Below are 23,906 nucleotides of genomic sequence, written 5' to 3' on the forward strand. Positions count from 1 at the left end.
GCACGTCGTGGATGGTGGTCACTGAGTTAATTTTTTCTTTAGGAAATATATTTTATTCATATATTCTTTTTTATTTGAGTAGCTTTTACTATAATATGCGACTTTAGAGATCCTCGGACTTGCTTTGGGCTTTGTCTAGAGATTGCCGAGGAGGCCGAATCGACGGGCTCATGCTGTATAATTTAGGCATGCAATCAGAAGCGTATTAGTGTTACGTTATGAGAGGTATCTTGTTTTAGCAACAAGAGCTTCCGCATATAAAAAGGCACTTTCCTTCGGCCGTGTACATGTGCCGCGAAAGTGGGGACGGGATATCGTTATGTTCCTGATTGTTGAGCTATTGCCGTCGCTCTTTGGGTCCAAAAACTAAGCGTAAATTGCATACCTTGACGCGAGAGCATACCTTGCGAAATTAGAGGAGCAGCCAAAACTTTTGAACGAATCGCTACCTCCTGACTTGCTGTTATATGCGCGTGTTAGTCAGACTTAATTATTTTCGGCTTGTAAAGCAGTTTTGCAAAACTATGTTCAGTCTGGCCACGGCCAGCGCATGAAAGAATGTGCCGCTGCCGCCGCCGCTTCAGTCCCATCATCGCAAGACCCAACGCGATTCGATTGCTCTTTCCTGCATGCCTGCACCGAACAAGAGCTTCCCAGTCGTCGCCGTCTCCGTCTCGCCTTCCCCGCCGCCGCGCGCGCGATTGCGATGGACTCACGAGCATCACCTTTCGTTTTTCTAGTGCTTCTCCAGCGAATGACTCGTGAGTGCTTCAACGTAAGCATACACCATTTAGTGTTTAGTATGTAAACCCTAAATTCCCGCAGGAATGCGCCGATTCGCGGATTAGAACTCCGCCCCCAGCGTACGTGTTTGTTTACATAGCTTTTGCAATGACTGGATGTATGGTGCTTGTTGGCATTGCCTAAAATGCAAGCTGAGCTAGCAATACCAAAACTATCCGCTTCTTTTCGCATCAGTTGCACCTTTATTTGTTCACAAACTACAACTGCGCTGCAAGAAGCGCCGTGGTTGCTATCGGGTATTCACACCTGTCTTCACCGGGTGTACACACATGCGGCGCCGACAGCTGCCGGCTGGCTGCGTTCGCTAGACAGGGACACATATATAGACGCTTCCCGCTCAATGTGCTCTCGCTTTGTAATGTAAGCAGTCGTCAATTTGAGGTCGCTACTGCCAGAACTACATTCGATGACCCCATGCGACTGCTAAAGCTTGAGAATACGCGCTCCGTATCGCCGAAACTCTCCACCGAAACGCACGTACTCGAGTTAGGCCTTTCTGAACGAGCCGGCAGTTCGGCGCCGACTAACATTTCTTTCCAAGGTCATTGCTGATGACAAGGGGGAACATATAAAGTGTAGCTTCTTTTTTTTTTCTTTTTCTAACTCGGTGAAGCTACAGACAAACGCAGCTGTTCAGGCCGTTCACTCGAGCATCGGCTGTCAAGTTCTCGCTCGGCCACCGATATCCAACCAAAACAGATCGGACGACCGTCCGCAGATCAGTTCCGTCGATGTCGCGGGGCCGAAAACCTCACACCTATGGTGATAGGCGACCGTTGGCCGTGCTGGCGTCGTCGCCGTTGTAATGCGACAGATCAGTGCATCGACTGTGAGCGTGCCTTATGCTGAAGAAAACATGTCTTACTCTATGTCGCTTTCGTGCAGTAACATCTTCATCAAGCACTTCTGCATGAGGGACGACCACTACGTCAATCGTCCCAAGAAAAAAAAAAAGAAAGACGTGTCCTTTGATATTGCAGCTTGCATTGCAGACGACGCTCCACCGTCTATATCATGGAGGAAGGAAAGGACTTGTCTATATTTTGAGACGTCACACGAGCATTTCAAAATGGCGGTCGCTCTCAGTGGGAGGAGCTTCCGAATTCCGATTTCTATTGCGTTTTTTTTTTTTTTTTGTAATATGCGCCGCGCGCTAGGCACTAAAACTTTGCGAGTAGAATCGCAGACCTGCATATTATTCATAGAAGTATAAAGCGGCAATACATCGAACGACACTGTCGTCGTCCCTTTAAACGTTTTAGTTCCTGCATTTAAAAGCCGCTGATAAGTGAACGTGAGCGGTTATCGGCGATTGTGAGGAGCAATGCTACTTTCCGCGCCCATTCTGCGACAACCCACTGCGCATATTCCGTTGCCTTTCTTGCCCTTTAGCTAAAACTCGCACAGCCTCCGTGCATAACTGCTGTCGAGTGCCCGACCGCAAGTATGTCATGGTACACTTAGACCGCAACGCCACAACATACTTCACCTTCCCTCACTCACGGCAACGTGAGCCTTCCGAATCGCGGAATGCACCGCAGCGGCGCCAATATATAGTAACAGACGACAGCGCGCTTTTTTCTGTCACTTTATTTCTCCTTTTCTTCAGAATGCGTAACCTGATTGTGTGCTTACGTAACCTGGCACTGTCCTGCTGCACGCGTCACGCGTACGTCACAATTTGAACAAAATGGCGCGAACTGTCGAAATTGGGCCTCTGAAGCAACAATCGCTGCGAGGTGCCAAGCTGAGAGTTTTTATACAAGGCTGTGACCATAGCAAGTGAATATGAAATAACTTCACTGTCATCGTTCCCACTCAGTTGATAAACTCGCTATCGCCATCTTGCAATTTCCATTCAGTTCGGGCATGCGGCGGTACAGCTTCAGCTCAGAGTCATCTTCATCCCTGTCTCGGGGCGATGTTAGACGGTCGATCGGAGACTGACTGTTCTGTCGTTTCCTATCATAGTCATTGATATGCTTCAGAGGGAGGGTACGCTGGTAACCATCGTTATAGAACGGAAAGTGCGCTGTTCGAGATTCTTCATCAGGCTTCATCACCGACTCGAGGGGTGGCTGCCGCAATATCGAGCACGGGTACATACCATACTTCGCAAGAAAAATTTTGCAAAACGGCGACTAACTGTACCCCCACGCACCGAACGATTATCTGGACTTCCAGCTACTGGCCTAGAGGGAAGAGAGACACGCCCGCGCGCTCATTTTCCGGGCACCCCTCTAACCCAATCTGGCTTATACTGTAAAAGATCACCTAATTCTACCAATTCGTCCATTCGATCTATACTAAGCCATGCGCAAGGTTCTAACAAGGGAGGAAGAGCGCGTTCTCTCTCGCCTTTACACCAAATCTTTATTATGCCCCACTGTGCTGAAATATTTTGACCCCGCTTGCACGACGAAATGCCCGCACTGTGAGGAAAAGACCTGACATTTTCCACATGGTGTGGGCATGTGAAACAACACCCAGTCTATCCCCCCTATCGAACCCCTAGGAGCCTTGGGTAAACCTTGGGATGGTCCAACAGAACTAGGCCGAGCCGGCCCGAGCCGTGGCCGAAGCCAATGGACTCCCGTTAGAGGGAGCCCACCCATCATTGCAAAGGGCGGCCTCGTAAGGACCACTCCTGTTTCGTTTCGTTCATTCTACCGCCAGTGTGCTATTCATGTGGCATGCAGATATGTAGGTGCACCATGCACAGAAAGCTGTGTAAAAAGGAAAGCGATTTATTTGGCTAAAGTTTATATACACCACTGCAACAGTGGGGCGACCGCACGGCTCAGGTCAGAGGCCAGCGGCGGAGATTGCAAAGCGCCCTTGCTTGCACATCTTGGGAATCAGGATCCTAAAAAGAAAAAAAAAAACACTTGTCACGACCAGCAAATACGGCACAGGTACCGACTTGCTTGCATAGAGGGTGCTGCGGCGCCTGAGCGAACCGTATACGTACATTAAGGCCTTTCGGCAAATTGCAATATTTAGGCGACCCAAGGGCAGCGAAGCCTCGAAACGGATCAGATATTTCAGGAGACACGGCGCCAGTGTATAAGCCACCAAACGACAAGTCCCGTCGAGATACTTGTCCCGGAAGATAATAGCCCGGTGATGCATTCGTCAGCCAGTACAGATTGTGCAGAAATTTTGTGCTGCAGATTTTTGTAGCTGCATAGCTTGGAGAGCCGCGGACAATTAATATTCTGGTGCCGGCTGCTCTTAGCTTCAGAAAAAATATATAGGATCATCAAGCATTAGCTGCCTCCAGTAAAAAGCAGGAACTGCGCAGAGCCTAAGCCGTACGTTCTCTAGCGCTGATAACAGCGGTATACGCTGTAGAATGCGACACCGCAGTAGTCCTTGCAACGTTCGGTTTTCCTCCAGCAAGAGAAACAGTGACAGTCAACGCTCTCGCTTAGCCCGACCGCTAAGTTCGAAGGCTGGTCTTTTATTTTCCGTACTGCGCCGTAGACATTGGTATAGTCTTCCACAGCCCCGAGCCAACAGCGCACGGGCGGGTGACTAACGAAAAAAAGAAGCCACTTTCTAGAAAGAAATACGCGATATTCATGAGCCATTTGACAGCGAAACGCTGCACCCAAAACTACGTGCTGTAATGTGCGCTGACAGGTGTGCTAATGCTGCACGGGGTTCGTGGACTATCCCGGTGCATGTTAATAATAATGGGATCAAAGTTGGGCGTCAATGGTATCTTGCGGGAACTTGCAATAAAAACAAAATAGGCCCGCGCACACCGCAATGTGCTGTCCATGCGCCGTGTACAACTGTGGAATGTGCTCCACAGCAAGAATTATGCTCTCTCCCCCCCCCCCCCCCCCCCCCCCCCAACGCGAAGGCTTGTCGCAGGAAAAGAAAGTACACTCACAGGCCCTTGCGAATCGCGCGATCTTCACGCTTCTTCCAGATGTCCATGCGCCTGCGGATCGGAAGGTGGTCGAAATCCAGCGCGGAATCTTCGTCCTCAGACTCTGCCTCCGCCTGCGTCGCACGCAAATGAGAGCAGAGAAATTGGTGTGCACACAACAGTGTTCCGAGTCAGGATTGGGCTCACAAGATCAGAATAGGAGACTAGGAAAGTAACCGACTAACACATGTTGGGGGAATTTCACACGTGGCAGCCGCCTCCTCGGGGGCATCCGCCTCCTGCACGTCCGGTTAGGTGGTGTATATAAACAGATCCCAATATATACACAAAACAATGCATACTCACGCCTTGGTAACATTACCGCTGGTCCACGTTAGGACCGCTACTTCATTCATACCATTCATTAATTCATACCAAGGTCATTCCTATGAATGACCTTGGTATACCGCCAGCCACTAAAGATGGGCAGGATGGTACTATTTGTTTTTAGCGGACATTATCGCAAGAAACAGCTACAGGTGGCTAGTGAATAGGTAAATGCCTGGAACTGAATGTTTCAGTAATGGTCGATGCGTCGCTTTAGGACCGAAAACAAGCCTGTTCCAGAGAGCTTTGCATTTATGTTTGAATAAGCCCGAGTAACACGCGAAATTACTTTTAAATTTCAGGCACTGTATTTCAGGAACATTTGTTTTGAAACAAACTTTGACCACATCATTAAGAAGAATGATCATTTTTTTAACAGTGCAGCATGGTTATAACCTTCTTGAAACAGACAAAACTTAAATATACCTAGCTTAGCAACTTATATTATTTAACACCCACAGTGGGCGCTCGCAGTTTCATGTATCGAAATCGTGTACCGATATGGTTTTTAAATGCTCAAGCATTTCATTCTGATGATTATGAAATTTTACCCCAACTTATTTCTCAGCATTGGAAAGTGCCTACGACCGCACTTATATACACACGTTATATCCTTGGACAATAGAAATGAAACATGTATACTCCTCTGTAATCCTCTTGTACGTTTTTTACACGCATACCCTAAGCCTTTGTTTTTCTCTTCAAATTAAATTTTGTTATGTATAAGCACTTTTTTGCGTGAATTGCACCTATCTGTATTATCTTTTAATGGTATTCGTGTCCCACTAAGTGCTGTATTTGACAGATTATTTCTAATCGTCTGAAGGTAGATTTGTATCTTGCATAGCTAAATGCCCTCTTGTGTTTCTTTAGAAGTGCACAAACCTCTGTCAGGCATCCAGATATGCCAAAAACATGTTCCTTCTCGATTCATTTTCATTCGACATTTACCGATAAAAAATGTACGACGTCTCCCTCAGTACCGATAGTGCTCGCGTACCCTGCCGCTCACACTCCACGCATATTTTTCCATTTTGAGTATTTAATACCTGATGAAACGTCAGCGTCCAAATGCTATTATGCGAGACTCCTGCAGACTGTTTCAGTCACCGTACCCACTGTAATTATGTGTAGACCATTCGCAACTAAAAAAAAAAGAAAGAGTATTAGAGTAATACAAGTTCAGAGGTGTGCGGGATCAAAGGCTCAGTCGAGAAGCAAAGAAAACTCACCGCTGATTTTGCAATGATATGTGCTGCGCAGGATCTGAAAAAATAAAAAAGCAAATGATAGCACGGACATTGTACATGCTCACTCACAATGCCTGCGCGAGCTAAACGTTTCACAATATATATTGTGATAGGATCACCGTAGAAGGGCAGTGCGTTATTATTGACAAGGTATATCCGATTATTCTAATGCCCTCTTTAATTATGCAAAAGAGATTCTTAACGACTGTTGAAATATGACTAAAATGGAGTGCTATCACAATTATAGCTTTGGTTTTGGTTTGGTTTGCGGGGTTTAACGTCCCAAAGCGACTCAGGCTATGAGAGACGCCGTAGTGGAGGGCTCCGGAAATTTTGACCACCTGGGGTGTTTTACGTGCACTGACATCGCGCAGCTTTATAGTTCTGCATAAAGAAAGTAACAAAATTCCCATAAAGAAAGGTGTTAGGCAAGGAGACACAATCTCCCCAGTACTATTCACAGCTTGTTTAGAAGAAGTATTCAGAGACTTGGAATGGGAGCAGTTAGGGATAAGGGTAGATGGAGAATACCTCAGTAATCTGCGATTTGCTGATGGCATTGCCTTGCTAAGCAACTCGGGGGATGAACTGCAAATAATGATTGATGACCTAGACAGGAAAAGTAGAAAGGTAGGCTTGAAAATAAATATGCAGAAGACTAAGGTAATGTTCAACAGCCTCGGGAAGGAACAGCAGTTTACATTAGGTAGCGAAAAACTGGAAGTAGTAGGCGAATATGTCTACTTAGGACAGGTAGTAACCGCAGATCCGGACCATGAAAAGGAAATAACAAAAACAATAAGATTGGGATGGAGCGCATTTGGCAAGCACTCGCAGATTATGACTAGCAGCTTACCGGTATCGCTAAAGAGGAAAGTATACAGCAGTTGCATCTTGCCTGTACTCACCTATGGGGCTGAAACGTGGAGGCTAACCAAGAGAGTTCTACTTAAGTTGAGGACAACCCAGAGGGCTATGGAACGAAAAATGGTAGGGGTAACATTAAGAGATAGAAAGCGTGCAGAGTGGGTCAGAGAAATAACTCAAGTTACCGACATTCTAGTGGAAATTAAGAAGAGGAAATGGACATGGGCAGGACATGTAGTGCGAATAGAGCATAACCGATGGTCGCCGAGGGTAGCAAACTGGATTCCAAGGGAAGGAAAGCGTAGCAGGGGGCGGCAGAAAGTTAGGTGGGCGGATGAGATTAAGAAGCTCGCAGGGTTCAAGTGGATGCAGCTAGCACAGAACCGGGTTAAGTGGAGAAATATGGGAGAGGCCTTCGCCCTGCAGTGGGTATAATCAGGCTGATGATGATGATGACATCGCGCAGCACACGGGTGCCTTGCTTTTCGCCTCCATCGAGAAGCTGCCACCAAGGCCAGGATTCGATCCCGCATCCTTGGAAACTGTAGTCGTGCGCCGTAACCACTGCACCACCCCGGTGGGTGCTATCACAATAGCGTTCGATAAAAAAAAAGGGGGGGGGGGGGATGTCTTAAAAATTGAATGGCGAAAACCTATCTTTCCTCTTCAATCATTTGCTTTTCATCGTTTGTCTGCTGTCGGTGTTCGTTGCAGTGAGTGCTACGTATACGTATAACTGGTAAGAAAGGAAATGCGCAGTATCTGTCACACGGTACACAGTACACCACCCTTCCTGTCGTGTGGCGTTCCTTGGCGCGCGTTCAAGTGTGGGAATGCAGATGGCAGGAACGCTAGACAAAAAGACATCTCGCGGAATGTCGCGCACGGGATTTCGTTCCATGAGCATAGAAAGGTCTTCGCCTTAAAATAACGAGACCAGCTATATGTAAAGAAACTTCGCAGACCATGTGTGTGCGCACAAGGCTCCTACAGTGGTACGTCTCGAACTTATCCACTAACGATGTTTGAAGTGGACGTGGTGCATATCTGAAAGTTGTAGCGTCACATCACGAGGAAGCTCCAAACTGAACGTTATACCACCGCACGACACTCCAGGGTAGGTCGCCAGCAAAAGCTCCAAGCTGGCAAAATGAGATTAAGGCATACATCGATGGTGCGGCGCACTGCCTTGAAGTGGAAGTGAGTTGCATTATGCAATATACGAGACGTCATTGGGGCATAGATAAGATTTTGGTGCCACGCATACCGACGGTCAAAAAAACAAAAAAAAAAGCGTTTGTGTCGAGCCATCAAAGTGCAGCAAACTAGCGCCGAACATCACTCACTGCCTTTTGGTGAAGAGCTCCCCGAACTCTTCCTTCTTGTACTTGTCGGCCTGCTTTTGGGCACCCTCGATGCTCATGAGGTCCTCGGCGAGCGTGTAGGTGTCGTGGCCTCCCTCGGCAGCCACCGTGGAGCCGCGCAATTGGCCGATCTTCTCCAGAAACTGGCTGGCCACGTACCCCTTGGCCACCACGGGCAGGTTGGTCTCAGTCGCGCGCGGCGCTTCGGTGCATGCCGCCGTTGTCTTGCGCCGGGCTCCAAGCCCGTTTCGCAGCGGCGGCGAGCGACTGTCGGCCGGCGGCGGAGTCACTTTCTCGGGGCCTGCGTGGCACAATGTCTTTCATAGAACCAAGTTCGTTTCTTCGCGGACAGCGCGTTTCTCGCACGGCCATATTAAGAAATGTGCGGCTCACAGCATGCAGTCGCCGCCAACCGAACCCCGTTTCATCTATATTATGATGGCAGCAAGCGCCGGTTATTATGGAGGTTGAGGAAGCAAAACCCAGCGAAAGTTTTGAGTGGGCATTCAAGCTTCTCCTTAAAGGCACGCCGCGATAGCGGTTGTTACTCCCGTTTGCCAAGTCTCTTTGCCCTTCTTTTCTTCATTTCTTCATTAAATCTGTCACACATACTCTTCAGCATACTGCCGTATGTGAAAGGCCGCCCAACCGAAGTATAACGCCCCGATTAGCCAAGTCTTATACTAACGTGCCCGCTTGGTCTAGAGGTAGCGTGTCCGACTCTGAATGCAAGGATCCTGGAAGCCTGATTCTTACCTCACCCTCCCATCTGGATAGAGAAGCTTTTTCGCTCACTACACCGACAGCGTTGGATATCCTGAGGAACGGGACAACTGTCGCGTTGATAACTGGCACGGGACGGCGCAGGTTAACTACACGCATCAACGTCTGCCAGCTAGCCACCGTCAGAGTTGTCTCGTTTGTCCCGTTGCTTCGAAGAAGGGCACTTACTCGATGGGGAGACCTGTGTCTGTGCAGAGATCTGCGGTCTGTTGCGGGTCTGGTAAGGAGACTTTGGACGCACTGGCAGGTCTTCTATTACCAACGCCGCCGAAACCTTCCGTTTGTCCGGCACAGTGACGTCGGTCACAGTGTCTTCGGGCTGAACGGCAGCGGTTTCCGCCAGTGACTGCTCCGATACCTTGAGGCGTGGCTCCGAAGAGTCGGGAACGACCTCTGTGGATATTTTGATGCAAAGATAAATATGTTGCGTTAAAGTTACGTTCTCAGTGCCCACTAGTATGAAGGAACAAAAAAAAAACAAAAATAAAATCTTAACTATGACAAAAATATAAAAAACATGTTGCAGAAAGTTGTACAGAGATAAAATATTACTTGAGTGCTTTATTATAAACTACAGACGCCAAGCACACACTTGAAAAAATAGTAACGACAATTTATTAATCCGGAGCCAGGGTTCCGGGTGCACTGCGTTTCATAAGCTATTTGAAGCAGATGTATACAAAGAAAGGGCGACCAAGGCAATCAGCATGACGCGCATATGACTACTTTCCTACCCCATTCTTGCCCCGTGGTCTACTGGAGTATAGGGGAGTATAGGAACACAATTACGTAACTGGCGGCAGCCTATAAATCCCGTTTGCCTTCGCAGTGCAGCAGACAGCTATAGTGAATACATTACTTAATTCGAATAGCCCATCAGGCCTACAAATAACGAACTCATGGAGGCGCTCGAGCCAATGAAGGAAAGGACTTCAACCATTCAAGCCTGAAACGCCGGCTGCGAATGCAACTGAAAAAAGAATATGACAATACACGTTGACTCCAGACTCCGCAGAAGGGAAACTCTCGTCACATTTTCTGAACACATCCGAGAAACGGAGTGATTTCGCCGAGCAAACAGGTTCCACAGGATGCATCCGAAACGTACAGGCTGACTGTTGCGCTGCTACACCACAGAGTTCGAACAATGTTACGAACTTGAAAGGAGTGCTGCTCCACTGTGCATAGGCTTCAGGTATTTCCCTTTGTACATAGGGGTATTTAATGCCGCTTTGCGATCTTCGCAATGCTGCCAAAAGTACAAAGTTATTGGTGGCTCTGATGTTCAGTGATGACGAGTTTATACATTCCGCTGCCAGAGGCAAGGCGAGCTAAAAGCGCGCGTTCCATGAAGCACTACTCCTGGAGGTCCTGATGTGCTGCAAGCGCTTGCGTGTCCTATGTTTGCAAGAACGAACACTCTTTCACAGCCTGTGGGGGAGATCAGAGAGCAGCGCGTTTCGACACGATGTCTGCTTTTAACGCCAAGGTTCACATACAGCTCAACTGTACTAACCCACATCGAGGAGGCTTCATATAGGTTCTTTTGCATTCTGGTATATTTGTATGTAGGACTGGACGTCTTTAAGCGGCAGGTTTTATGGGCACCGTAGTAGATGGTTCAGGGTCAGTTTAGACCATTGTACCCACATCGCACCACTGTGCGATGTTTTTGAATTTTGCCTCCGCCGAAATGCAACCTTCTACCCCCGGCATTGAGTTCAGCAGGCGGGCGCCATAACCACTAAGCCACCGTTCCGGGTTTGCGTCTGCATGAAGCAAGGCACGCAGAAAGCGCGACTGGGGCAGCGGGTTCTTCTCCCAAATCAGACTTGCCACCCCTCTACCCTCCTGGTAGTCTAAGCTCCCCCAAATCAAGCGGCTAGACTGAAGCTAAGCTATAACACCTGACTAGTGAACAGAGGCGCAATGACGCTGAATGTCATCTCAGCTACGACACGATTCCAGCACTTCTATCGACGTACCTGCATAACATGCCCAAAATTCGTTCACAGCCAGCTCCTGTCGCCTGCTTAGTGGCCGTGTTTAATCATTTTTTTAATTAACCGACATTGTACAGACGACTCTAAACAACAAAGTGCGTGCATGGAATATCTACATGAGAACACCCACAGCCGAAATGCTTTGTTTCCGCTGTAAAGCACTACCACAATGTTGTGAGGCCCTAGCCCAAGCGAGTACTCCATAGGTTGTTACAGCAAGGTCCAAAATAATAATTTGCAACAAGCAGCATATATCCTCGCTGTATACGTGTTCATTTGTCACGCAGCGATTAAAAAAAACCCTGACACACCCTTGGGCTCTAGCGGGTAGGCTGCACTGGCTCGCGCATCTTAAGCTTGCAAGTGACACGATAATACATTGTGCGCCCTCGTTCTTATGGCCCTTCTGTCCGCTCAGCATGGCGTAGCTAGCACTGAAGCCGACGTGAAAAGGGGGTGGTTTAGCACCCGTGCTATCTCTTGTCAGTACGACTGACTTGCCGAGAAAAAAAGACATTTCGCACCGCCGCATGAAGACGAACAACACTCATTTCGGAGGCTGACACTGCCGCGTGGCCATTACTTCAAGCCTGAGCTGCTGTCATCCGTGTCTAGCTCGAAACAGCCTTTTTCCTCGGCGTAGTGCTGCGAGCGCTTTGCTTTGAAAAGCTGCAGTAATGCTAGTCAAGAGTTCACGCACCGATCCCGGCCTCGGTGGACAACTCCTGGTCCTGGAGTGGAAGCGCGTCCAGCACCAGGGGCGCCGGCTCTTCCTCCATGTGCGTGCTCAGCTCCTCGGGGCTGCGCTCCTTGGCGTGCTCCAACTCCATCTGGGCCTCTAGCTCGGGCTCTTCTTTGATAGTTTCCAACCCCTTGGTCGATGGCGCTGGCTGTGTCAACACGTCGTCGCCATCAGATAGGCTGAGGTCTGCGAGGAAAGGTACTCTGCTGCCTCCAACAATGACCCAGCGAGGACCACATTGATTGAAGCCTCATATGGTGGAATGTATTTTGTCATAGGCCCTCACACGCGTCACTAAGAAATCGCTGGTTGTCCCAGCTAAAGTCATCTCAAACAAGTTTTGTTGCGAGTCTGCGTGTGTACTGACATGCCCTTTCCACGTTTTCATATTTCGCTTTGTCTGCTCTGCGGGACTCGATGTAGTCGGCTCAAAGGAGTCAAAGGGTTCGATACAGCTATGATTACAGCAGATGTGTTGCCCATGTAGGGAGAAGAGACCGGGAGTCAGGGATTAATAGCATTGTTACGTATCCTGTCTTCTTGGATTTGCACGAAGGATCGGGGTAAGCTGGCGAAGTCTGTCAACTCTGTCTATACTCACCAAGTGGGTCAGCGGCGATAACGTGCTTGGCGGGCAGGGAAACGTCCGAGAGTCCGGGGATGAGGGCACCGTCGCCGGGCGGAAAGTCCTTGTCCACGTCACCATCCAAGATGCTGTCCTCGCTGCCAGGAAGGGTATCGGAACAAATACATCTGCTCATTATTATTACGATTCGCGAGTCTATTGGCATATGAACACAGGAGTAGGCGCATGGCTAACGAAAGCTGAAACACATTAGGCAGATGTCTTAAACGAACGTTATTACAGAAGCCATAGAAAAACTTATCACAGTGTGCTGGTTGGATATTGTACTTATATCTATTGTCTGGTGAGCCAATAATATTAACCCGCCTGGTTCTGTTCGATAATTACGAAAAAATTATGACACTGGACTGCATATGATTGTTTAGCAACTTTTGTCCCAGTAGAGTGCATAAATACTCACGCAATGAACAACATGTTCATTATCTAAAGCATGTTTAATATGACCAGCACAACACACGAGTTCAGATTCGGTCTAAGAGTAAAATAAATCCACATTAATGCGGAGAAAGTAAATTGCGTAGCCTGTCAGATGATTAAGTGAGCAAACAATAGAGTAGTTTGACTACCTGTATACGTTTACGAGGATGTAGGAAATAAACCTATCTAGCTAGTTCGGGAAACAAAAGAAAAGAGAATGGGGGGGGGGGGGGGGGGGGGGGCTCATTGTTTCCTTTTGAAAAAACAAACGTTGTTACGTTTTAAACGTTATAAACGTTTTCGCTTGTAATCGTGTTTACTGTAGGAAGGATTTTTTTTATTAATATTTCCTCATACCAAATCACAAAATCATAGGTTTCCTAGAGCCTGATGCATCTTATCTCTGATCTGTTACATTAGTGCCATTTTGTTTTCTGAACAAAATTCGTTTTCGCCTTTCGATACTACATGATAAGTAAGACGACGACAGGCCAGCTGAACGTAGTGAACAATGATTGAACAATGATATTGCTTCCCAGTTAGTTTGAATATGGGCCAGAAAGGAATAAAAGGGCCATATACCGTGCTTTCGAGCGTATAATTCGGCACGATTTTTCAACACCACGCTGTGCAAACTCTTGGTTCAAAAAGCAAGCCAGTCAAGGCGTAAACCAGGCTATAGGGAACCTGCAATGAAGTTTGCTGTATCGATTGCCGCGCTATAACAAAGCCTAGCGAGAAGAGCAAGTACTTTATAGGCGCTCCCGTAGGGCGTTTTCACGCCACATGCATGGGCTTACAGGGATCAGATCGCACGCACTGCCGCACCCTTGCATGGCGTGCCTTAGATAACTTGGCTACGTCGAGAGCGTCTGGGTATGGGCGTTATCTGCCACACGTGTATCTATAATGCGGGAGAATATGGTCGGTCGTTCATAGCGGACCAAGCGGCTAACAGCAACATGTTTTAGGCGCGCTGTGGAATAATTGCAGCGCCGCCTAGGCAGTGCAGGTTCCCTATATACGAGCTGAGAAAAGGTAGAAAATGACGCCAACGACATCACTTTGTAGAATGATTTGCCTTCCGGTAGCCTTTGAGATTTCATAACGTAAATATTGAATTTCCTGCCACCGTTATGGCACAGAAGTGTTACGAACGCGTTTCACTTCATTGCGAAGTGCTTGGACTTCGCCGGCCATTAGCAAATGCAGTTGCGGGAAAGCGAAGATCAGAGCAATATTACCTGCGAAACTGAGAGATGGTGTCAACAGCTCATGTCTGCCGCTGTGGCTGCGTCTAAGTGACGCTCAAGGTGGATATGATGCTGCACTTACATGTAGATTGTAGAGAACCTTATGGTGGTTCTGTGCGAGCCAGCAATGTAGGTTGGGAAGAACCGCTGTGCCGCTAGTTAGCCGTGGTGTGTCGTCCGTGCGAAGGCGCGATGCGTGCAAAGGCGCTTGCAAGGCGCTCGCATTAGCGGCCGCTGGGAAGTGATGCTAAAGGTGGGCGGTACCCCTCATAAGTGCGGACCGTTGAGCGCCTTCTGGTGACTCAAGCAACAGATTAGGCTGAGTCGCTGCGCCGATCACGGAGGATGCGTCGTCGGTCCGAAGGCATAAGGGACGCACAGGCGGTGACTGCAGTTTCGGATGACATATCGCGCTGCCGCGGCTGGCAAGCCACGCATAGATCGGCGAGGCGAAGATTGTTATGTTACGATATGTAGGGATTTAAACGTTGCGAAGCTGCACGCAGGCTATGAGAGGCGCCTTAGAAGACGGCTGAAGGTTAATTTCAACCGCCGGTTGACGTCGCACAACACGAAGCGATACTACATGTGGCATATCGAAATGCAGCCGCCGCGGACGGAGTTCGACCGTGACAATTTTGGCTGCGGCAGTGAAAAGATAACGCCAGAAAGGCAACCATAGCTGGTCGAAAAACACCGCGATAGTATCAATGGCGCAAGCGGGTTGCTTTCAGGCGATCTAGCGTTTTCAGTTTTAGCGGAGCCGTCTCGCATTATACTTCGGAAGACAATTAGGCTAGAGCTATGTGAATGTGCATGATGACTTACTCCAGAGACAGCCCGGACTTGTCGGACGTCAGGTCTACGAAAGGCCCCGTCCGCTTCTGTAAAAACAAGAAAAGTAATGAAATTCTTGAATTGGTGAAATAAATGAGCAGAACTAACGACTTCTGAGACGACAACGGACGGCTCTCACCGAGGCTAGCTATGCATCTAAAAAAAAAAAAAACAATTTTTCGAGCTAAACTTAGCGCGTTACCCATTCAGCGTGAGCAGATAACGGTAGCTGCCGAAAGGTGTGGCCGCCTCATGATTGTGGCCGACTGCCGCCGCTCTCCAATCGACAAGGCAGGTGGCACTTCCCCCCTCTCCAGCCGCGGCCACGGCTCGAATGCAGCGGGCGAGAAGGCGCGCGCCAGAATGCTTTTGCGGCCGCACAGCCGCTGACACGCGGTCGTGTAGTCGTCGCGAGACGCCCGGGCCTCGTAAAATACAATATGCGCTGCAAAAGAACCTCAAGCGTGCTCAGCGCCAGGTCACGTCACTGCGTCTCGATATTGCGCTTGTCCGCGCGCGCTTTGATCTTGCGCGTTCAGCGATGGGGTTTTGACAATGCATGGCCCTCAAAGTGTCGAATACGTATCGCACAAAAGGAGCAGTATACTTCGAGTGTAGGGTGGTAGTGCTAACCTCAAATCGAGCTCGTGAAACAGCGACGTCTGCGCGCTCATTCGGCTGCGGTAGCCGCGAAAAGAACTCATCGCTATCCCTAACGTGTCCGATGCGCTAACGAGGCGGTAGACTCGCAACCAAATGGCTCTCAGCACACGTATATTTTGCAATCAATACGGAACTGGTCTGACGCGCGGCTGTGTAAACCATGCACTGGGATTTAAAGAAAACCGAAACAAGCAAGCCAGAAAAAAAATCTGTACGCGTTACCTTCTCGGCTTCGGTCCGTACACGAATTTCGAATGCGAGGGAGAAAAGGGATTCGCTTTGGACGTGAAACTTGTTCACGCTTCGGAAACGGCTGTGTGCGTACAGATCGCCCTGTTCGAAGAGGGCGAGCAGTGGGTGCAGCACCGCCCTACACTTTGTCCATTATATCTTTGAACGTATGATTTTATTATATATTTACGTTTCCGCCTATGCAAGGTCAGAGCACTCGCGAAAATCTCTTTGTCGCGTATCAAGCATGGCGCGTCACCGACTTCACAGGCCAGAGCCATGCAGCAAGGACGGTTTTTAACTTTTCAGCGCACGTTTGAAGCGTCAGTTTCGTCTCCTACTCGCACGCGCTGATGGCACGAACGGCTGAGCTGTAAACGATAGGAACTAACTGCCTTTTGCCTCTCGACGAAGCAGTTCACAAAGCACGAACAAGTTAGAAGGCTACACGCCGTTTGGCAGATAAAGGGCCGCTTACCGAGGCGGTTGTGTAGCTGGAACGCGCCAGCGTGACCGAGACGTCGATGTCACACTCAAGGCTGGAATTTTGAGCGGCCACCTGCACCGACTCTGTAGCCGAGCCGATGTCCGCGTCGTTCTGCCAGTCGGCGTTGTTCCAGGTGGCCATGGCTGCTTTTGCGGTGGCTCGAATCGGATAGTGCCTGCAATGGACGATTTATGAGCGAAGACACGAATAGTTGCACTGCAGCGGCGAGAAAATGTCACCGGCTAGAACAACACAGATTAATGTTGAGAACAGTTACCTAACGAATGCGTTCCTACTGCCGTAAACAATACACTATCTCCTGGACAAAAATGACTCCTAGTTTTAGCTTTTGGCCTTCTGCAGTTAGCCTTGCTATGGAAACGTTGCTTCCATATGACACTCTTTTGCCTCCCAGCCTCCATGAACCTCTCAGGCACATGAAGTTTCCTCCTTCCTACGGGCGCAGATTAGCCTTCTATCATGAAACAAAGATATCAGTATGCTGAAAAGAACGCACTTAGTGTACGGCCGCGTCATTCACCAATTAACAAGGAACTGTCCGAGCAACGTCCATAGTGATGCGCTGGCGGCACGTAAAGTCACTTCGTTTCCAACCCAAACTTTCTCGTCAAATAGCTCCTCCATCCATCCCGAGAGTGACGTCTTCCGAGCATAGGGCATGAGCGCCACGCTTGTCTCTAAGGAACTTAAACGGGCAAGGAGAGAGACAGCCGAGAGGATAGAAGTCGAGAGAGACAGCTGAGAGGATAGAAGTCTGGTGGCGCGTATTATTATCAGCACACTTTAGCGCATTTTAGTTGAAACCGCCCGCATTTTGGCCTGCATGCACTGTAGCTCACGATACAAGGCGCACTCAGGTAGAGGTCCTAGTGAATTGTATTTTCTGCACGGGGCTCCTCGACTATGAAGGGCGAAGCATTAATTTTGCTTTCTGTGCTGCATCGCACGAGTACTTTGTGGGGCTTTGAGTGCTCATTATTGCTGCTTCAATCGCTGCTTTGATTATTCGCGAACTGTTAGAGCAGTGCTGTAGCCCCGCTTCACTCACTGTGACTTCAGTGCCGCGCTTAATTTGCTCCCAAAACGCAAATACAAGTTTTGCGACCAAATTAGTTTCCTACTGCGATACGCCATGCACGTATACACAGCTAGTAAATCTTAGATACTTAATATCTCGGTTACATGAACTGTGCTTCGGGGTGAAACTCAGAGTATAGGACTCAAGAAGAGACCATTCTAAGATGTGGTATCGCTTCTAACTTAAGTGCTCTCAAAGGGCCTGCAAATCAGCATGCTGAGGTTAGCAGATTGTAGCGCAAAGGCTCACGACGAACTTGTCGCATGAAGGTCACGAACGGCTAAGTGCAGAATGTATGATCTCCCATAGCCGTCAGAGGCAAGGAGCTACCAAGGCCATGAGGGACATAAACTGCCTCAAGCGATGGCAAGTCCCACATTTTCGCAGGCCAAGCAGGGAGCGGCCCGGTCCATACGAGAAAGTTGATGGCCTACGAAGCGAATCGCTAGTGAAATACTGTTCCCGATGCATGCATCGTAACTATAGCCATTGCAAAACTCGCTCCAGGCAGAGCAGCGAAAGACAGACATTGAAAATAGCATCCTCATCTTCGTGTTCAGGGCGTACACAAATGTATACAATGCAACGTTAAGATAATGAGAGGCCAAACTCACGAAGCTGGTCCTACATAACGGTTCCCGAGTTACCGGTACCTCGGCTGTTATTAACAACCAGCACAGAGACGCCAGCTACTCACGAAGCGTTCTCATGTGCAAACGACTTCATGTCTGGTCCAGGGACGCGAATGGGCTGTCCTCCACAACATCATATTGTCCTTGCGAATAACGCCCTGGGCCGTTTTCCTCTTCCACGTTAGAAACAAATCGGCGAGCGGACGCCTGAAAACACATTGAACTAGCGGAAACAAGCGTAACGACAACAGTAATCTATGCCCCTTTCCCTCTAGGACGCAGTAGAGGAGTCGCTTAAGTGGAGGAAAGCCGCAATAATTGCCAAGGATGCGGTGGCTTTGAGATAGCTGACTTGAAAGCCTAGCTGGTAAGAAAGGCTGCCAATTAGAACCAACAAGGGCAGGCAGTGACCCGCCTGGTAGGCGCGCCTTGCGCCGCTCGAACGCGAGGCCTCGAGCTAAAAGCGAAAAACAAAAAAAACAATCTATCCCTGCAAGCGGTACATCTGGCGTAACTACGCGCAACTCGGCTCTGGCCGAACCGCGGCATGGGGGCAGATGAAGCGTAGGCGGCGGTAGATCGCCGGTAGGCTTACCAATCGGGGTCTGCAGACGACCTCGCCGAGCGACTGTCTTCTGCGGATGCCCCACGCGACTGAGCCGTTCGAACGATGCGGCGCGCGAGCCACGCGAACAGCGAGCACTTCTTTTGCTTCTCTGCACGCGCCGTGGCGTTCGGCAGCGCGAAAAACACGAAGAAAATGTAGTTGTTTTATTACGCTTTATTCGGGTTACCAATAAAAAGTCCGATCGGCGCGTGTTTTGGTGTACCAGAGTCAAATTACCCTTCAATAGGCTCCAACCGAACAGGCCGAAAGACAGGAGAAGGGCGTGGATAAAGTTGCGAGGGCTCGAGCAGTGGCAGGACAACGGAAAAGACCGAGCTGAAGGTTAGCGTGGATGGAGATACATATATTATGGTGAGGCTACCCCCCCCCCCCCCCCCAAAAAAAAAAAATAATAATAATGTGCCTCTGCCCGTGTCTGGATGGAGATACAGTTGAGGCAAGATAATGTCAGCCTCCCGCACTATCAGCGTCCCTGCTGCACGTTGGCGTTCCCGATGGAGATGGATAAAATGCCCGCGATGATTTCTAGTCGCCTCAGGAGAGAATTTACGGACGATAGCTTTTCTTAAAGTGACTCACTTGGCTCGGCGGGTGGTCAGAAAAATAAATATTGATATTTGTTATATGACTTCGTCTCGCAGCAGTGGCGTAGACAGAAATATTTTTGAGGGGGTGTTGTACGGCGCCGGTCGAAAAAAAATGAGCAAAAGAAACATGCTAAAATGAGGGATATATACGGCTCTAAAAAAAAGAAATTGGGTATTCTTACATCCTCCTTGCTACGTACGCCCCTGTCTCGCGGGTATACAAGCAATATGGAGCTATTCCTGATAGTTCGGATTTCTCCGCTGTTTTTATCAGTATTTTCCTGTCTGATTCTTCTCGTGAAGAAGTGCACCTCTATGTGTATTCCGACGACATCAATTTCTTTAATTCATCCACGGACAGCCGTTCCCTGAAATAGTCGCTGCCGCTTCATTTTCCGATCCAACGAGCTTGTTTCCATTTCCTCCTCGTTCAATGTCCGCAAGTGTTCGATTCTTGTTTTTCCCGTTGCTCACCCAAATGTCCGCATTTTTTGGTAGCCGACATCCCAGGCTGGTGCTTTGAAGTATTTGGTGTTTCCTGCGATGCGCGTCTTGGGATTGGCGACCTCATATCGAGTATACTGTTCATGCAAAGGAGAGCGCGCGTTGGGTTTCCTGCTGCGTCCGAGCCACAGGTCTGGCATGCCACGAGACAAGTAATAAGCTTTATGTCCGTATATGAGTAGTCAGACTAGCAAGATAGGTGAACGACCCAGGATTATCCTCTGTTGGACGTTGCGCTGGACAACGCTGCCTTCTCGGAGGTTTGTTATGCTTGGGTTCTTGATATTCTGTGGCTTTTCTCTACGCCCCGACGGTATGTCCGACCCTTCTAACCATTTCCTCATTTCTGGTAAATAAAAGTTTTCAGTCATTCGGTCACTCAGTCCGCGAGTTTGGTTGCGTTCTCTTCCCAGAGTACGGAGCCTACAAACTTCGCCCTCTTCTACTTCTGGAAAAGCAGTCCTTGCGGCAACGTCTTGGTTCGATAGGTTCGCTTCGAATAATCTTCGAATTCAATGCGATACTCTTGTTCTTTCGTTATAAGTTCAGCTTCAACAGCTATGTGGATCTGCCTTCGTGAAATTATTTAATTATTTGTTAGCTGCTAACTTTATTTCTTCTCCAGATTTATTCTTCCGGTTGTATTGGCCTCTCTTTTATGCGTGCCTTATTCACTCATCCCAGCTTCACTTGCTTTTTGGCAACATTTTCCCAAATTCACTTCCTAAGACTCCTTGGTTAGCATCTTACAGGACCACTTCCGTAGCCGAGCATGTACTGATGCTGCTCAATGTGAGGAAACCGCCGGCGCAGGAAATTTTCATCCAAGCGTACAGAGCTTACTGTCTTCAGCTGATTGCATACCAGTTTTGATGCGAAACTTCTGGCCATTGTTCTGGCAATTAGGAAGTTATGTAGTCAGCAATATCGCGTCATTATTGTGTCTAATTCCCTCACAATTTGTGCAGCCCTGACATCTCCAAACCAGACAAATGTGCATCTTCTCTTCGCTGGTCTTGTGGATTGTAATGTTCGTCAGGTCAGGCTTAGGCCGATGCCTGGCCATAGTGGAATTCACAAAAATGAGATGGTGGATCCTTTCTCGTACCCCTTGGAGAATCCATCGTATTCCTTGAGCCGGCCTGTGACTTCCTCGTTTTCTCTCCTGAGCGGCGCCCGTTTAAATCGGTTTTTATTTCTATATACAATTCCGAGGCGTCATACTATATCGTGTGATGACTGCAAGCTTTTAAAGTTTCAGTGGAATTTAGGGTAATGCATTTCTCGCAAATTTGAGCTGACTCCGGCCTATTTTTGATGCAGGAGTGTTCGCCTAAATTTCTACCTTCGTAAATGCGGGTGTTCTACAGCCATGTGCTATTTCTGCAATTCACCTGAAGCGTTGGATCACTCCTTTTCCTTCCTGTTGCCGAATCGTCTCCCTCCGAAAACTTTTGCTAGAAATCTGTCTTCAGAATTTGAGGCTATCTCTGACTGTTCCAAATTTACTTTGGTGTGGCGCTTCACATCTGGGCAACAGCCACGGGACAGTTCACTGCGCTCTCCACAAGTTCATTTTTTCCTATAGTAGGATTCTTTTCCGGGTGGAGTCCACCTTCCTTTCCTTAAGCCGTGCTCAGACTCTGTTCAGACCGCTGTCGCATTGAGCGTAAGATGCGCAACGGCCGCATCCAGTGTGGGCGTAAATGTCGGAGGACCCGCGACTTTTACGACTAGCACAAATGCGTCTGTTACTGCGGGACCAATGCACACAGCCGTTTCGGTTTTCCCCTGTGGCGTCATCCTGAGACGCACTGTGGCGCCCGTCCTTTCCCTTTTCACCCAGCTTTCACGGAAGTCATGTGACCATTGTATGTATATTTGATGGCAAAACATTAAAGATGGTCATTCTTGGTCAGGATACCACGAGCGTCTGTCTGCTTATCTGAAATTCCCTTTCCGGTCACGGGGTTTCCGGTCCCAGATTTCGCGCGCAATCCAGCAGCTAGGCGGCATCATCCAACGCTTCTACGCAGCTGTAGTATCTCAGCTCGCCGGTGTTATTGGTGTTGTGTCGGTAATTAATGTGTCTGCCCGCAGCTTGATCATGTGCAGTGTGGAATCTTTTTCGTGATGGAATTGTCAGCCTCTAATTAAAAAAAAAAAGTTCGGCAGAGACCGGTTCTCTACTACTAGTTGCTGAAATCGCACTGAGAGAAGTGCAAAACGATGCGATGAGACAAAGTAGTAAGTGCTTTTTCAATCTCTTTTTTCATGTGCGAACAAGCTCTCAACAAACAAATGTTTCCTCTAGTTTAGAAAAGTGAGGTTATGGAGGCGGGGGATGCCCGCTTCATCCCCGTGCATTCTCGCAGCCCATCGACTCTGTTGACAAGCGTTGGCCTGCAGCGAAAGGCCGATGCGGGGCGACGTTGCGGTCAGGCCGCAGAATGGAGCTGGCGCGGACTCGTCGGGAAAAAAAAAAAGAAAAAGAAAGAAAACAGCGTCTTCCGATGGGGGACGAGGCTCCGCGGACGTTTCCGTGTCTGTCGCGCGCCCTGGCTCATTGTTTGGAGTCAGTAGTACGACTTTTGAGTCACAGCCCCGCCCCGTCTCCAAGATCGCTCCGGGGCACTGGTAAACTGGATATCGCAACCACGGATGTAAGCGGACCGCACGCCGGAACTACGTGCGAGCGGGGATTGTTATAAAAAAAAAAAAAAAAAAAAAAAAAAACGGTGCTGCTTTGCTTTTTTGACTGCCTTTGACCGTGTGTTGCGGGGCGGCGCGGCACCCCGCAACACACGATTTGACAAAGATAAATTCTTCTATTATTCGTCCGTCTGCGCAAGTTGAGCGCAAAGACGGTGATAAACTCATTTTGAGCTTGAAGAGCACCGACCTCCGCTTGCTAACCGGCGCCATGTTGAGAGCGGTGATTGGCCGGTCGTAAAGAACGTATCTCACCGAACGGCCCAGCGTGAACATGCGCGGGAGTTCCAGCAGCTATGCGCACTGCGATAAATACGACTTACGACGGATCCGACTGTAGTCTGAACGCGGCTTTACTAATTTGGTTAAGCGGTCGGTCGTATGCATGGGTTATCACGTTCGTTAATCGTCTAGAATATGTTTTGGGGCGTGGTGGTACGGCTTTCACAGCGCGTGCAGCCGCCATTGTTTCTATAGGAATGTTACAGGCTTGGTGAAGCTTCTCGCAGGAACGCCAGGCTTCCCGGACTTGCGGCTAACTTTGGTGAAATAAGACCACACTACCTTCGTCAGTTTCTGCCTGCATGGAAACTTAGCGCATACAAAAAATTATCTAAGCTAGGCTACGAACTAGTTAAACAGTCGATGAGAACCAACGCCTTGGCAACGATGGATGCCACGCGCTGACGCTTTCTGCTATCTCTCTCCAGCGCGGCTCTATAGCACGCACTAAGTCAGAGACGGCAGTTCCTCAAGTTGAATGCCCGCTCTCTGTGGGTTAAATCGCCTGTATCATTCTCGCTGCTTTCGGGCCTTTGCCGCCCGCTGCACATCGGTCTTGTTGCGCCACCGATTAGCTTCTCACTCGGCGGCGAACACAACTTGGTCTTCTCTATGCCGACATCGAGCCTCTCGAGCTCAACAGGCTTCCTAGACAACTCTGCGCGACCACAGCTGCTGCGAAATGCATGCGCCCTAGTTTTTAAGCATGAAATTTCAGCTCCCCTTATCGGCGGTCTTGAGGCGACTTCGAGACAAAGCCAAGAGTCAGCATCCGGGCATTGATTCCCCGTCATTCAGGCACTGATTTCCAGTCAACCGGGCGCCGAACGAGATGTGTTCTCCCTCTT

General features: G+C 48.9%; 1 protein-coding gene across 5 annotated transcripts; it reads right to left on the reverse strand.

Moving 5' to 3' along the window:
• Positions 1 to 3,531: 3,531 nt before the first annotated feature.
• On the reverse strand, positions 3,532 to 16,770 carry LOC146203713 (uncharacterized). 5 transcript variants are annotated; one of them, XM_084588872.1, is made up of 10 exons: positions 16,606 to 16,770; positions 15,225 to 15,280; positions 12,682 to 12,803; positions 12,039 to 12,266; positions 9,504 to 9,728; positions 8,535 to 8,853; positions 6,304 to 6,337; positions 4,930 to 4,983; positions 4,706 to 4,818; positions 3,532 to 3,670 (listed from the first exon to the last, which is right to left on the reverse strand). In XM_084588872.1, the coding sequence occupies exons 1-10, from the start codon at positions 16,753 to 16,755 to the stop codon at positions 3,610 to 3,612; spliced, it is 1,362 nt and encodes a 453-aa protein (XP_084444998.1). In that variant the 5' UTR covers positions 16,756 to 16,770; the 3' UTR covers positions 3,532 to 3,609. The 5 variants fall into 5 exon arrangements, with proteins under 5 accessions (XP_084444998.1, XP_084444997.1, XP_084444996.1 ...); XM_084588871.1 differs by having other exon boundaries at positions 8,538 to 8,853; positions 12,682 to 12,833; XM_084588870.1 differs by having other exon boundaries at positions 12,682 to 12,833.
• Positions 16,771 to 23,906: the final 7,136 nt, after the last annotated feature.

The sequence above is a fragment of the Amblyomma maculatum genome, chromosome 1, assembly GCF_055883805.1.
Source record: "Amblyomma maculatum isolate TAMU_Amacu chromosome 1, ASM5588380v1, whole genome shotgun sequence".
In the NCBI taxonomy this organism is placed as follows: domain Eukaryota; kingdom Metazoa; phylum Arthropoda; class Arachnida; order Ixodida; family Ixodidae; genus Amblyomma; species Amblyomma maculatum.